Source organism: Cicer arietinum, chromosome 6 (genome assembly GCF_000331145.2).
Source record: "Cicer arietinum cultivar CDC Frontier isolate Library 1 chromosome 6, Cicar.CDCFrontier_v2.0, whole genome shotgun sequence".
In the NCBI taxonomy this organism is placed as follows: domain Eukaryota; kingdom Viridiplantae; phylum Streptophyta; class Magnoliopsida; order Fabales; family Fabaceae; genus Cicer; species Cicer arietinum.
The window spans coordinates 3,835,636-3,851,402 of NC_021165.2; the positions used below are offsets into that span (position 1 = coordinate 3,835,636).

Here is a 15,767-nt window from a genome sequence, read left to right on the forward strand (position 1 = left end):
ACGACTTACTTTAAAGATTTAGGTATATTATCAATTGTTAATAAATAAATCAAAAATTAACATAAAATGCATATACATAACCAATCATAAGTGATTATAAAGTGATTATAACCAAACATAAATGATTATAATCTCAACTATTAGCCAAATACTCATTTCATATATGTAACCGAACCTAAATTTAACATCGTGACCAGAAAACAGTACAAAAATTCCACAATTTTTATTCTCGTTGTAATGTTTCATGCAAAGCTGAAAACATTGATAGTCATTGAAAATGGCAAAAATGATTAAAAAATTACAGGAAAATAATTATCGTCGAATACCACAGCTAGCTTTCTTACATGATAAAAGAACAATGTATGGTTCATCCCGCTTCAAATACAAGAGGTTACTGAGGCTTATTAACCACTATTTTCTCAACCTTTTTCCCTCGAAAAAAGAATGACAAATTGCTTGTAGAATGCCCAAAATCGACATAATGTTATAAATGACAGTACTCCTGACTTTAGGAGAATAGACCCCGCTAAATCTTACATTATTAAGTGATTACTGTCAGACATAGTAACCCGTGAAAGTAAATCCCCTTCCAACAATCTCACCAGCACAAAACCATGCAAAGCATTCCAGGCCAAACAAAACGGCAATACCTGCATCTTCAACCTTCAACTCTTGCCTATTCTTCCAGAATTGCTTGGTATAATCAAGTTCCTTCCAAAAGGACTCACAACGACCTGGAATACTGCAAAACACGGTGAGTTATAACTTATTAGTAATAGAAGCGACAAAAACTTAGAATAGATTTGTTATACATATATAGCTACAAGACACGTGCAAGGAAATGCTGGAAAAAAGCCCCAGCCAAAAACCAACATATCTATCTATGCATACCTATGGATCTAGTGGCATGTTTCATCATGCCCTAAACACCAATAAATTACAATTCTAAATCTGTCTTACGGATGGCTGTGATGTAGAAAAATAATTACAAAAGCAGAATAGTTATTTTATTTCCTCAGAGATTTATTGGTCAACGTATTTAATTTTAGAACTACTTAAACCGTTAGGACGGGTCGATAAACAGCCATTCTCTTTGCATTTCTATAGGAGTGCAGAACAATGTTCAGAATATATCTTCTGATGTTTCAATTCAACATAAGAATAGAATTCTGGTCATATCTACAGGTTCAAGGTAAGATTCCGATTCCTATACCTCATGATCCCTAATTCATGACCTTAACTCTAAGATTCCTATTCCTATACCACTAAGTTAATGACACTTCACTGCTGAGAAAGTACTCATGTTCATCACATGATCACATGACCATCTTATATATAATAGCAAAATAACTAGCAAATAAATAGTATTAATCTAATACAAAACTAAGATGCTTCATAATAACACTTCGGGTCTCTGACTGTCCACTTTGTATTTCAAGTGTAAGTTCCAACCAACATAATTAAAAATTAGGTTCAAAACTAGCGACCTCGCCCTCCATTGCTTCCTCCCTCAATACAGAAAAGGATAGGCAGTTAGAAAGACCGACATCAAAGTGTAATGTAACAAAGAATGTCAATATTAATAACTTCATCTAAAATCAATAAATGTGGCCAAGAAGCATGGATAGTTAGAATATTACACACAAAATCCAGCTAGATATAACATTGTTAAAAAAGCGAAAAGTTGGACAAAATAAAACCTAGCAAGGCGGGTGTAAAATAATTGCTTAGACAGAAGGTTGCATTTCTCTATTGTAGGAGGATCCTGAATGTATTGCTTGTTTTGCTCCAACAACTGCTTGTGGTATGCAGTTCCATGTTTGGCTATAAATTTAGATGCTTGACATGCTTTGGACTGCAACTGCTGCAACTTCGAAGCCATCAAATCTGCAAAATACCAATGCATGATAAGGCATGAGATGAACAATATATCACCCTACTCCTGATCCATAATTGTAATTCTAAATATCCATGATTATTCTTCCCATTGGTGATCAGTGATCTTCAAGTGAATTGTTGTTACCGTTTCCATTTGATTCTATCTTAAAATTACTATTACTTAAAGATAGCTTAACAGAAAGCTAATAATTGATGTGAAATGGGGAGAACTTCAGTCAAGAAAATTAACATACAAAACAAGAAAGAACAGCATCAGCTCATGAACAAAATATTTTACTTCATGTTGCTCCTTCAAAAAATATTTAAATATCAAAATATAAACTTAGCTCTCTAAAACCTTTCCCTCCAAAATCCAACTCGCAAACAGACCCTTATGCTCTGTTTGGGATAGGGGTTTTAGATAGGAGAGTTTTAGAGGGCTAAGCCTATACTTTAATATACATTTGAGATTTAAAAAAAAAATCAAAAAAATAACATGATATATGATAATTCAACATTCAATGACATTTCATTCATTCTTAGAAACATTTTATAGTTTGTTTAATTTCAAAGGGAAAAACAAGTCCTCTCCTCCTCTTCCTTCCAAAATCCCCTCCCAAATAGACCCTTTGTAGGGGACCGATGAGAGGACTTATTTTTATTTTCTAAATTCAAGAAAATATAAATTGTTTCTAAAAATAAATTAAGTGTGACAGACATGTTAAATGATTATCTACCATGTTATTCTTCCAAAAAAAATCTCAATTCAGACATACCTAACTAAGTAAAAGAAATTGTTCTGCCAATTGAAGTATCTGTGTACTCTGGAAACAGCATATTGAATTGGGGAAATATTTAAAAATCAAACAAAGAATTTATTCGGGTAATCTAAACGTACTTGAAACATAAATTTAGATTCTGAATGCAAAGTAAAAACCCTATAATTCCATTATTCCTTATATCAATAACAAAATTTAGAAGAGAAAAGGCAAACAAAAACACAGATGAACGAGATCGGATAAAATGAGAGAAAACAGATCTGAAAAGGAATACAAAAAACGAAGTAACAAGAGATAAATATTTCAACGGGAGTGATCAATCATTCACATATATGAAATCAAAGAACGGGAAGAATGAAGAACGCTACCTTGTCGACTGAATGAATGCAGTAATCGGAAATTGTTCGCCGCCGCTACCTCGCGACGCTGCTAACACAGGATATGTCTGTGTGTGTCTCTCAACTCTCTTAGCTTGTGTGAGCTGTGGAAGTGTGTGTTTTTCGATTCTTAATTTTTTTTGGAAGAAAAAAAAATATCTCTGAGTTTGGTCTATACTTGAATGTTTGGGCCATGTGAACCCAAAGTAGGTGCAAATAGGGAGTTGCTATTGACAGACCCATTTGATTTCTAATACACCGCTCAAAGTTTATCGTGCAATAGGAAAATGAGCAGAAATAATACATCCACCAAAACTTAAGCCCGTATTTATTATAACTAGTGAGTAACCCGTGCGTCGCACGGATACAAATTACTATATTGATAAATATATTGTTATAATAAAGTTATATAATATAAAAATTTGAATTAACATTGACATTCAAGACATAATTTTATTGACATTGACATTAAAGACATAATATGAATTTTATCATCAATTCAATTCCATACAAAAAATAACTTACAATAAACAAATATAACCGTAAAAAGAATGTCGTATACATGTTTACAAATTATTGAAAATTTCTTTGTACACAACATTTTTGGTGTCGGTACATAGTTTTCCTTCTTCATCTAAAATAACAATCTTCAATCCTTCCCTAGACTTTACTCGTGAAATAGCCACATAGAATTGACCATGAGTAAATACAGGTCGCTTTAAATACAAACCAACTTGAGAAAGAGATTGACCCTGACTCTTATTTATGGTCATTGCAAAACACAACGACAATGGAAATTTGAAGGGGTAGTTGATAAAGTAGTGTTTAAACAACACTTACCTTCAAAAAACTGTCGTAGTCGTGGTGTATTGTATTTTATTTTTAATTTTTTAATTGGCCATAAATTTTTTAATTAAATTAATTTGAAGGGGTAGTTGATAAAGTAGTGTTTAAACAACACTTACCTTCAAAAAACTGTCGTAGTCGTGGTGTATTGTATTTTATTTTTAATTTTTTAATTGGCCATAAATTTTTTAATTAAATTAATTTGAAGGGGTAGTTGATAAAGTAGTGTTTAAACAACACTTACCTTCAAAAAACTGTCGTAGTCGTGGTGTATTGTATTTTATTTTTAATTTTTTAATTGGCCATAAATTTTTTAATTAAATTAATTTGAAGGGGTAGTTGATAAAGTAGTGTTTAAACAACACTTACCTTCAAAAAACTGTCGTAGTCGTGGTGTATTGTATTTTATTTTTAATTTTTTAATTGGCCATAAATTTTTTAATTAAATTAATTTGAAGGGGTAGTTGATAAAGTAGTGTTTAAACAACACTTACCTTCAAAAAACTGTCGTAGTCGTGGTGTATTGTATTTTATTTTTAATTTTTTAATTGGCCATAAATTTTTTAATTAAATTAATTTGAAGGGGTAGTTGATAAAGTAGTGTTTAAACAACACTTACCTTCAAAAAACTGTCGTAGTCGTGGTGTATTGTATTTTATTTTTAATTTTTTAATTGGCCATAAATTTTTTAATTAAATTAATTTGAAGGGGTAGTTGATAAAGTAGTGTTTAAACAACACTTACCTTCAAAAAACTGTCGTAGTCGTGGTGTATTGTATTTTATTTTTAATTTTTTAATTGGCCATAAATTTTTTAATTAAATTAATTTGAAGGGGTAGTTGATAAAGTAGTGTTTAAACAACACTTACCTTCAAAAAACTGTCGTAGTCGTGGTGTATTGTATTTTATTTTTAATTTTTTAATTGGCCATAAATTTTTTAATTAAATTAATTTGAAGGGGTAGTTGATAAAGTAGTGTTTAAACAACACTTACCTTCAAAAAACTGTCGTAGTCGTGGTGTATTGTATTTTATTTTTAATTTTTTAATTGGCCATAAATTTTTTAATTAAATTAATTTGAAGGGGTAGTTGATAAAGTAGTGTTTAAACAACACTTACCTTCAAAAAACTGTCGTAGTCGTGGTGTATTGTATTTTATTTTTAATTTTTTAATTGGCCATAAATTTTTTAATTAAATTAATTTGAAGGGGTAGTTGATAAAGTAGTGTTTAAACAACACTTACCTTCAAAAAACTGTCGTAGTCGTGGTGTATTGTATTTTATTTTTAATTTTTTAATTGGCCATAAATTTTTTAATTAAATTAATTTGAAGGGGTAGTTGATAAAGTAGTGTTTAAACAACACTTACCTTCAAAAAACTGTCGTAGTCGTGGTGTATTGTATTTTATTTTTAATTTTTTAATTGGCCATAAATTTTTTAATTAAATTAATTTGAAGGGGTAGTTGATAAAGTAGTGTTTAAACAACACTTACCTTCAAAAAACTGTCGTAGTCGTGGTGTATTGTATTTTATTTTTAATTTTTTAATTGGCCATAAATTTTTTAATTAAATTAATTTGAAGGGGTAGTTGATAAAGTAGTGTTTAAACAACACTTACCTTCAAAAAACTGTCGTAGTCGTGGTGTATTGTATTTTATTTTTAATTTTTTAATTGGCCATAAATTTTTTAATTAAATTAATTTGAAGGGGTAGTTGATAAAGTAGTGTTTAAACAACACTTACCTTCAAAAAACTGTCGTAGTCGTGGTGTATTGTATTTTATTTTTAATTTTTTAATTGGCCATAAATTTTTTAATTAAATTAATTTGAAGGGGTAGTTGATAAAGTAGTGTTTAAACAACACTTACCTTCAAAAAACTGTCGTAGTCGTGGTGTATTGTATTTTATTTTTAATTTTTTAATTGGCCATAAATTTTTTAATTAAATTAATTTGAAGGGGTAGTTGATAAAGTAGTGTTTAAACAACACTTACCTTCAAAAAACTGTCGTAGTCGTGGTGTATTGTATTTTATTTTTAATTTTTTAATTGGCCATAAATTTTTTAATTAAATTAATTTGAAGGGGTAGTTGATAAAGTAGTGTTTAAACAACACTTACCTTCAAAAAACTGTCGTAGTCGTGGTGTATTGTATTTTATTTTTAATTTTTTAATTGGCCATAAATTTTTTAATTAAATTAATTTGAAGGGGTAGTTGATAAAGTAGTGTTTAAACAACACTTACCTTCAAAAAACTGTCGTAGTCGTGGTGTATTGTATTTTATTTTTAATTTTTTAATTGGCCATAAATTTTTTAATTAAATTAATTTGAAGGGGTAGTTGATAAAGTAGTGTTTAAACAACACTTACCTTCAAAAAACTGTCGTAGTCGTGGTGTATTGTATTTTATTTTTAATTTTTTAATTGGCCATAAATTTTTTAATTAAATTAATTTGAAGGGGTAGTTGATAAAGTAGTGTTTAAACAACACTTACCTTCAAAAAACTGTCGTAGTCGTGGTGTATTGTATTTTATTTTTAATTTTTTAATTGGCCATAAATTTTTTAATTAAATTAATTTGAAGGGGTAGTTGATAAAGTAGTGTTTAAACAACACTTACCTTCAAAAAACTGTCGTAGTCGTGGTGTATTGTATTTTATTTTTAATTTTTTAATTGGCCATAAATTTTTTAATTAAATTAATTTGAAGGGGTAGTTGATAAAGTAGTGTTTAAACAACACTTACCTTCAAAAAACTGTCGTAGTCGTGGTGTATTGTATTTTATTTTTAATTTTTTAATTGGCCATAAATTTTTTAATTAAATTAATTTGAAGGGGTAGTTGATAAAGTAGTGTTTAAACAACACTTACCTTCAAAAAACTGTCGTAGTCGTGGTGTATTGTATTTTATTTTTAATTTTTTAATTGGCCATAAATTTTTTAATTAAATTAATTTGAAGGGGTAGTTGATAAAGTAGTGTTTAAACAACACTTACCTTCAAAAAACTGTCGTAGTCGTGGTGTATTGTATTTTATTTTTAATTTTTTAATTGGCCATAAATTTTTTAATTAAATTAATTTGAAGGGGTAGTTGATAAAGTAGTGTTTAAACAACACTTACCTTCAAAAAACTGTCGTAGTCGTGGTGTATTGTATTTTATTTTTAATTTTTTAATTGGCCATAAATTTTTTAATTAAATTAATTTGAAGGGGTAGTTGATAAAGTAGTGTTTAAACAACACTTACCTTCAAAAAACTGTCGTAGTCGTGGTGTATTGTATTTTATTTTTAATTTTTTAATTGGCCATAAATTTTTTAATTAAATTAATTTGAAGGGGTAGTTGATAAAGTAGTGTTTAAACAACACTTACCTTCAAAAAACTGTCGTAGTCGTGGTGTATTGTATTTTATTTTTAATTTTTTAATTGGCCATAAATTTTTTAATTAAATTAATTTGAAGGGGTAGTTGATAAAGTAGTGTTTAAACAACACTTACCTTCAAAAAACTGTCGTAGTCGTGGTGTATTGTATTTTATTTTTAATTTTTTAATTGGCCATAAATTTTTTAATTAAATTAATTTGAAGGGGTAGTTGATAAAGTAGTGTTTAAACAACACTTACCTTCAAAAAACTGTCGTAGTCGTGGTGTATTGTATTTTATTTTTAATTTTTTAATTGGCCATAAATTTTTTAATTAAATTAATTTGAAGGGGTAGTTGATAAAGTAGTGTTTAAACAACACTTACCTTCAAAAAACTGTCGTAGTCGTGGTGTATTGTATTTTATTTTTAATTTTTTAATTGGCCATAAATTTTTTAATTAAATTAATTTGAAGGGGTAGTTGATAAAGTAGTGTTTAAACAACACTTACCTTCAAAAAACTGTCGTAGTCGTGGTGTATTGTATTTTATTTTTAATTTTTTAATTGGCCATAAATTTTTTAATTAAATTAATTTGAAGGGGTAGTTGATAAAGTAGTGTTTAAACAACACTTACCTTCAAAAAACTGTCGTAGTCGTGGTGTATTGTATTTTATTTTTAATTTTTTAATTGGCCATAAATTTTTTAATTAAATTAATTTGAAGGGGTAGTTGATAAAGTAGTGTTTAAACAACACTTACCTTCAAAAAACTGTCGTAGTCGTGGTGTATTGTATTTTATTTTTAATTTTTTAATTGGCCATAAATTTTTTAATTAAATTAATTTGAAGGGGTAGTTGATAAAGTAGTGTTTAAACAACACTTACCTTCAAAAAACTGTCGTAGTCGTGGTGTATTGTATTTTATTTTTAATTTTTTAATTGGCCATAAATTTTTTAATTAAATTAATTTGAAGGGGTAGTTGATAAAGTAGTGTTTAAACAACACTTACCTTCAAAAAACTGTCGTAGTCGTGGTGTATTGTATTTTATTTTTAATTTTTTAATTGGCCATAAATTTTTTAATTAAATTAATTTGAAGGGGTAGTTGATAAAGTAGTGTTTAAACAACACTTACCTTCAAAAAACTGTCGTAGTCGTGGTGTATTGTATTTTATTTTTAATTTTTTAATTGGCCATAAATTTTTTAATTAAATTAATTTGAAGGGGTAGTTGATAAAGTAGTGTTTAAACAACACTTACCTTCAAAAAACTGTCGTAGTCGTGGTGTATTGTATTTTATTTTTAATTTTTTAATTGGCCATAAATTTTTTAATTAAATTAATTTGAAGGGGTAGTTGATAAAGTAGTGTTTAAACAACACTTACCTTCAAAAAACTGTCGTAGTCGTGGTGTATTGTATTTTATTTTTAATTTTTTAATTGGCCATAAATTTTTTAATTAAATTAATTTGAAGGGGTAGTTGATAAAGTAGTGTTTAAACAACACTTACCTTCAAAAAACTGTCGTAGTCGTGGTGTATTGTATTTTATTTTTAATTTTTTAATTGGCCATAAATTTTTTAATTAAATTAATTTGAAGGGGTAGTTGATAAAGTAGTGTTTAAACAACACTTACCTTCAAAAAACTGTCGTAGTCGTGGTGTATTGTATTTTATTTTTAATTTTTTAATTGGCCATAAATTTTTTAATTAAATTAATTTGAAGGGGTAGTTGATAAAGTAGTGTTTAAACAACACTTACCTTCAAAAAACTGTCGTAGTCGTGGTGTATTGTATTTTATTTTTAATTTTTTAATTGGCCATAAATTTTTTAATTAAATTAATTTGAAGGGGTAGTTGATAAAGTAGTGTTTAAACAACACTTACCTTCAAAAAACTGTCGTAGTCGTGGTGTATTGTATTTTATTTTTAATTTTTTAATTGGCCATAAATTTTTTAATTAAATTAATTTGAAGGGGTAGTTGATAAAGTAGTGTTTAAACAACACTTACCTTCAAAAAACTGTCGTAGTCGTGGTGTATTGTATTTTATTTTTAATTTTTTAATTGGCCATAAATTTTTTAATTAAATTAATTTGAAGGGGTAGTTGATAAAGTAGTGTTTAAACAACACTTACCTTCAAAAAACTGTCGTAGTCGTGGTGTATTGTATTTTATTTTTAATTTTTTAATTGGCCATAAATTTTTTAATTAAATTAATTTGAAGGGGTAGTTGATAAAGTAGTGTTTAAACAACACTTACCTTCAAAAAACTGTCGTAGTCGTGGTGTATTGTATTTTATTTTTAATTTTTTAATTGGCCATAAATTTTTTAATTAAATTAATTTGAAGGGGTAGTTGATAAAGTAGTGTTTAAACAACACTTACCTTCAAAAAACTGTCGTAGTCGTGGTGTATTGTATTTTATTTTTAATTTTTTAATTGGCCATAAATTTTTTAATTAAATTAATTTGAAGGGGTAGTTGATAAAGTAGTGTTTAAACAACACTTACCTTCAAAAAACTGTCGTAGTCGTGGTGTATTGTATTTTATTTTTAATTTTTTAATTGGCCATAAATTTTTTAATTAAATTAATTTGAAGGGGTAGTTGATAAAGTAGTGTTTAAACAACACTTACCTTCAAAAAACTGTCGTAGTCGTGGTGTATTGTATTTTATTTTTAATTTTTTAATTGGCCATAAATTTTTTAATTAAATTAATTTGAAGGGGTAGTTGATAAAGTAGTGTTTAAACAACACTTACCTTCAAAAAACTGTCGTAGTCGTGGTGTATTGTATTTTATTTTTAATTTTTTAATTGGCCATAAATTTTTTAATTAAATTAATTTGAAGGGGTAGTTGATAAAGTAGTGTTTAAACAACACTTACCTTCAAAAAACTGTCGTAGTCGTGGTGTATTGTATTTTATTTTTAATTTTTTAATTGGCCATAAATTTTTTAATTAAATTAATTTGAAGGGGTAGTTGATAAAGTAGTGTTTAAACAACACTTACCTTCAAAAAACTGTCGTAGTCGTGGTGTATTGTATTTTATTTTTAATTTTTTAATTGGCCATAAATTTTTTAATTAAATTAATTTGAAGGGGTAGTTGATAAAGTAGTGTTTAAACAACACTTACCTTCAAAAAACTGTCGTAGTCGTGGTGTATTGTATTTTATTTTTAATTTTTTAATTGGCCATAAATTTTTTAATTAAATTAATTTGAAGGGGTAGTTGATAAAGTAGTGTTTAAACAACACTTACCTTCAAAAAACTGTCGTAGTCGTGGTGTATTGTATTTTATTTTTAATTTTTTAATTGGCCATAAATTTTTTAATTAAATTAATTTGAAGGGGTAGTTGATAAAGTAGTGTTTAAACAACACTTACCTTCAAAAAACTGTCGTAGTCGTGGTGTATTGTATTTTATTTTTAATTTTTTAATTGGCCATAAATTTTTTAATTAAATTAATTTGAAGGGGTAGTTGATAAAGTAGTGTTTAAACAACACTTACCTTCAAAAAACTGTCGTAGTCGTGGTGTATTGTATTTTATTTTTAATTTTTTAATTGGCCATAAATTTTTTAATTAAATTAATTTGAAGGGGTAGTTGATAAAGTAGTGTTTAAACAACACTTACCTTCAAAAAACTGTCGTAGTCGTGGTGTATTGTATTTTATTTTTAATTTTTTAATTGGCCATAAATTTTTTAATTAAATTAATTTGAAGGGGTAGTTGATAAAGTAGTGTTTAAACAACACTTACCTTCAAAAAACTGTCGTAGTCGTGGTGTATTGTATTTTATTTTTAATTTTTTAATTGGCCATAAATTTTTTAATTAAATTAATTTGAAGGGGTAGTTGATAAAGTAGTGTTTAAACAACACTTACCTTCAAAAAACTGTCGTAGTCGTGGTGTATTGTATTTTATTTTTAATTTTTTAATTGGCCATAAATTTTTTAATTAAATTAATTTGAAGGGGTAGTTGATAAAGTAGTGTTTAAACAACACTTACCTTCAAAAAACTGTCGTAGTCGTGGTGTATTGTATTTTATTTTTAATTTTTTAATTGGCCATAAATTTTTTAATTAAATTAATTTGAAGGGGTAGTTGATAAAGTAGTGTTTAAACAACACTTACCTTCAAAAAACTGTCGTAGTCGTGGTGTATTGTATTTTATTTTTAATTTTTTAATTGGCCATAAATTTTTTAATTAAATTAATTTGAAGGGGTAGTTGATAAAGTAGTGTTTAAACAACACTTACCTTCAAAAAACTGTCGTAGTCGTGGTGTATTGTATTTTATTTTTAATTTTTTAATTGGCCATAAATTTTTTAATTAAATTAATTTGAAGGGGTAGTTGATAAAGTAGTGTTTAAACAACACTTACCTTCAAAAAACTGTCGTAGTCGTGGTGTATTGTATTTTATTTTTAATTTTTTAATTGGCCATAAATTTTTTAATTAAATTAATTTGAAGGGGTAGTTGATAAAGTAGTGTTTAAACAACACTTACCTTCAAAAAACTGTCGTAGTCGTGGTGTATTGTATTTTATTTTTAATTTTTTAATTGGCCATAAATTTTTTAATTAAATTAATTTGAAGGGGTAGTTGATAAAGTAGTGTTTAAACAACACTTACCTTCAAAAAACTGTCGTAGTCGTGGTGTATTGTATTTTATTTTTAATTTTTTAATTGGCCATAAATTTTTTAATTAAATTAATTTGAAGGGGTAGTTGATAAAGTAGTGTTTAAACAACACTTACCTTCAAAAAACTGTCGTAGTCGTGGTGTATTGTATTTTATTTTTAATTTTTTAATTGGCCATAAATTTTTTAATTAAATTAATTTGAAGGGGTAGTTGATAAAGTAGTGTTTAAACAACACTTACCTTCAAAAAACTGTCGTAGTCGTGGTGTATTGTATTTTATTTTTAATTTTTTAATTGGCCATAAATTTTTTAATTAAATTAATTTGAAGGGGTAGTTGATAAAGTAGTGTTTAAACAACACTTACCTTCAAAAAACTGTCGTAGTCGTGGTGTATTGTATTTTATTTTTAATTTTTTAATTGGCCATAAATTTTTTAATTAAATTAATTTGAAGGGGTAGTTGATAAAGTAGTGTTTAAACAACACTTACCTTCAAAAAACTGTCGTAGTCGTGGTGTATTGTATTTTATTTTTAATTTTTTAATTGGCCATAAATTTTTTAATTAAATTAATTTGAAGGGGTAGTTGATAAAGTAGTGTTTAAACAACACTTACCTTCAAAAAACTGTCGTAGTCGTGGTGTATTGTATTTTATTTTTAATTTTTTAATTGGCCATAAATTTTTTAATTAAATTAATTTGAAGGGGTAGTTGATAAAGTAGTGTTTAAACAACACTTACCTTCAAAAAACTGTCGTAGTCGTGGTGTATTGTATTTTATTTTTAATTTTTTAATTGGCCATAAATTTTTTAATTAAATTAATTTGAAGGGGTAGTTGATAAAGTAGTGTTTAAACAACACTTACCTTCAAAAAACTGTCGTAGTCGTGGTGTATTGTATTTTATTTTTAATTTTTTAATTGGCCATAAATTTTTTAATTAAATTAATTTGAAGGGGTAGTTGATAAAGTAGTGTTTAAACAACACTTACCTTCAAAAAACTGTCGTAGTCGTGGTGTATTGTATTTTATTTTTAATTTTTTAATTGGCCATAAATTTTTTAATTAAATTAATTTGAAGGGGTAGTTGATAAAGTAGTGTTTAAACAACACTTACCTTCAAAAAACTGTCGTAGTCGTGGTGTATTGTATTTTATTTTTAATTTTTTAATTGGCCATAAATTTTTTAATTAAATTAATTTGAAGGGGTAGTTGATAAAGTAGTGTTTAAACAACACTTACCTTCAAAAAACTGTCAAGTAATCGTGGTGTATTGTATTTTATTTTTAATTTTTTAATTGGCCATAAATTTTTTAATTAAATTAATTTGAAGGGGTAGTTGATAAAGTAGTGTTTAAACAACACTTACCTTCAAAAAACTGTCGTAGTCGTGGTGTATTGTATTTTATTTTTAATTTTTTAATTGGCCATAAATTTTTTAATTAAATTAATTTGAAGCGGTAGTTGATAAAGTAGTGTTTAAACAACACTTACCTTCAAAAAACTGTCAAGTAATCGTGGTGTATTGTATTTTATTTTTAATTTTTTAATTGGCCGTAAATTTTTTAATTAAATTAATTTGAAGCGGTAGTTGATAAAGTAGTGTTTAAAAAACACTTACCTTCAAAAAAACTATCAAGTAGTCGTGGTGTATAGTATTTTATTTTTAATTATTTAATTGGCCATAAATCTGCACGATGAAGTATTATTTCTATTAATAGAAACTTCATATATTCCTAAGACTCTATTTGGCTGACACGTGGCAAACTTGCCAAATTATCATCTTTGCTTTATTATAATGTATAGATGACACTCAAAACCGTTTTAAAGTCCTTCCTTGACAAACGTTGTAGAGTTAAAACGTTTGTTTAGTGATCAAACCAATTATTCCAAGTAGATTTGAAAAAACAAAATCATAAATGACTTATTCGTAATAAAAACTAAATAAATTATCAGGTTTAAAAAATAAAATATAAGTGACTAATTCGATACAATATAGTTGCTTAAGAATTGCACAAAACAATTTATCAAATTTAATTATATGATTTCATTAACGTTACAAAATTCAATAATATGTTACTGGAAAAAGAAGAAGAAAAAATAAATAAATTTTATTTATTTATAGTTTCTATTTTGATTTTATGGATACTTTTTTTAAAGACTAAAAATATCATTTTTTATAAAATACAAAATTTTAAAATAAATGCTAAAACAAAATAATTTTTATTAGAGATTAAAAAGTTGAAAGTTTTTTTATAGGTACTAAAATAAAATTTTAAAGGAATTAAAATTTATTATATCTTTTTTTTCAATTATTAGAGTTTCACATTTTTTATTAGAAGTTCAATTTTTTAAATTAAAACATGACTTTCAAAATATTTAAAATGATCTTGATTTTACGTAATAAACTCCACACAAAATTATACGAAAAATACCGAAATTTATAAAATTATATCAATATTCTGAATTAAAAAAAATTAAGAGATTTAAATTTCAATTTAGTTAAATAGAGGACCTTTGGCAAGTATTTCGGTGGACTCACACCACATATTGTCCATCACGAATGAGTGCTTGAAAATTGTGACCGCCATACTTATCACTAGTAGAGACATTATGAGTCTATTTGTTCTTAATTACCATTGAAGCAATAACTTGATATTGGTATTGGTTTGATGATAAGAGACATATATTCATTTTTTTTCTTTCGAATCAACGTCAATCAAGTCATTTTTTCAATTAGGAGAATGAGAAGGAATGTGAACTCATGCTTCCATAAATAAGACAAAGTCGGTAGCGGTAGTCGTTAGAGGCTTAAACAATTTGTCAAGGGCCGCACTAGTAACTCATTCTTTATCACTCTATTTCCAACATTCACGCAACTCACTCTTTATCACTCTCTTTTCAACATTCACTCTATTAGTGAGTGAAAAACATGTGAGTCATACCCTTTATGTGAGACTCATTTCTAAAGTATGGACACTTATATGTATTTATCCAATAAAAAAGTAAATGTTGAAAATAAAATAACAAAAAGAGTGTAAATTAATATGAACTAATAATTGTATAGTTATGTCACATAAAATTATTACATTGAAAATATATAAATATCAAACTAAAGAAAAAGTGGAGAGAAGTATAAAAAGAAAGTTTTAGAAAGCGGATGATGAGTCATTGAATAGATCGGACTTGAAATTCCACATTTAATAAAGGAACTTATAAATATGTTGAGTTATAAATGTGGGTGTGATGGATGAGTATGTGTGGACCTGGGGGTATATCCAACCCTACTAAATACTGGATAAAATCAATTACATACCCTCTCGAAGGAGGGCCACGATGATGTCTTAAAGCTAGCTGGCGGATGATTTTGAAAGGCCACTTTGTGTTCAAAGCTGCTGGAGGAATGGTTGCATCAACATTGGGACACTCTAAGGATTTTACGAGGTTTCGCACGTTGGTTCGCTTCTTAAATCTATATTACCAAAATCAACATTTTTTTCTTTTCGCTTGAGAAAATTTAATCACTAAATTTATTAGTTATTGAGAATAATTTGACAACAAACTCATTTTTTTATTAGATTTAATATGATCAATGATATATATATATAAAAACTGTACCTCGCGAATAGATATATGTATATATATATATATATATATATATATATATATATTACTTACAGGTCTCATTCACGAATGTCTTAAAAGTTAAGAAGTTTCATAAAAAAATAATTTGTTTATATGAAAATTTACTTTTATTTATTGTTTAATCGATACTTTAAGTCAATTATTAGTGTTTTCTTATTTTTAATAGTATTTTACTGCATCAAAACAAATATACGACATTTAAAAGTATGATATATAAATTGAGTTATGTTCATTTATTTA

General features: G+C 26.9%; 1 protein-coding gene across 1 annotated transcript; it reads right to left on the reverse strand.

The window, feature by feature from the left end:
• Positions 1-204: 204 nt before the first annotated feature.
• On the reverse strand, positions 205-3,167 carry LOC101497763 (uncharacterized). Its single transcript, XM_004503473.4, has 3 exons — positions 3,026-3,167; positions 1,701-1,887; positions 205-742 (listed from the first exon to the last, which is right to left on the reverse strand). Exons 2-3 carry the CDS (start codon positions 1,880-1,882, stop codon positions 556-558), a joined length of 369 nt encoding a protein of 122 aa, XP_004503530.1. The 5' UTR covers positions 1,883-1,887; positions 3,026-3,167; the 3' UTR covers positions 205-555.
• Between the last annotated feature and the right edge of the window lie 12,600 nt (positions 3,168-15,767).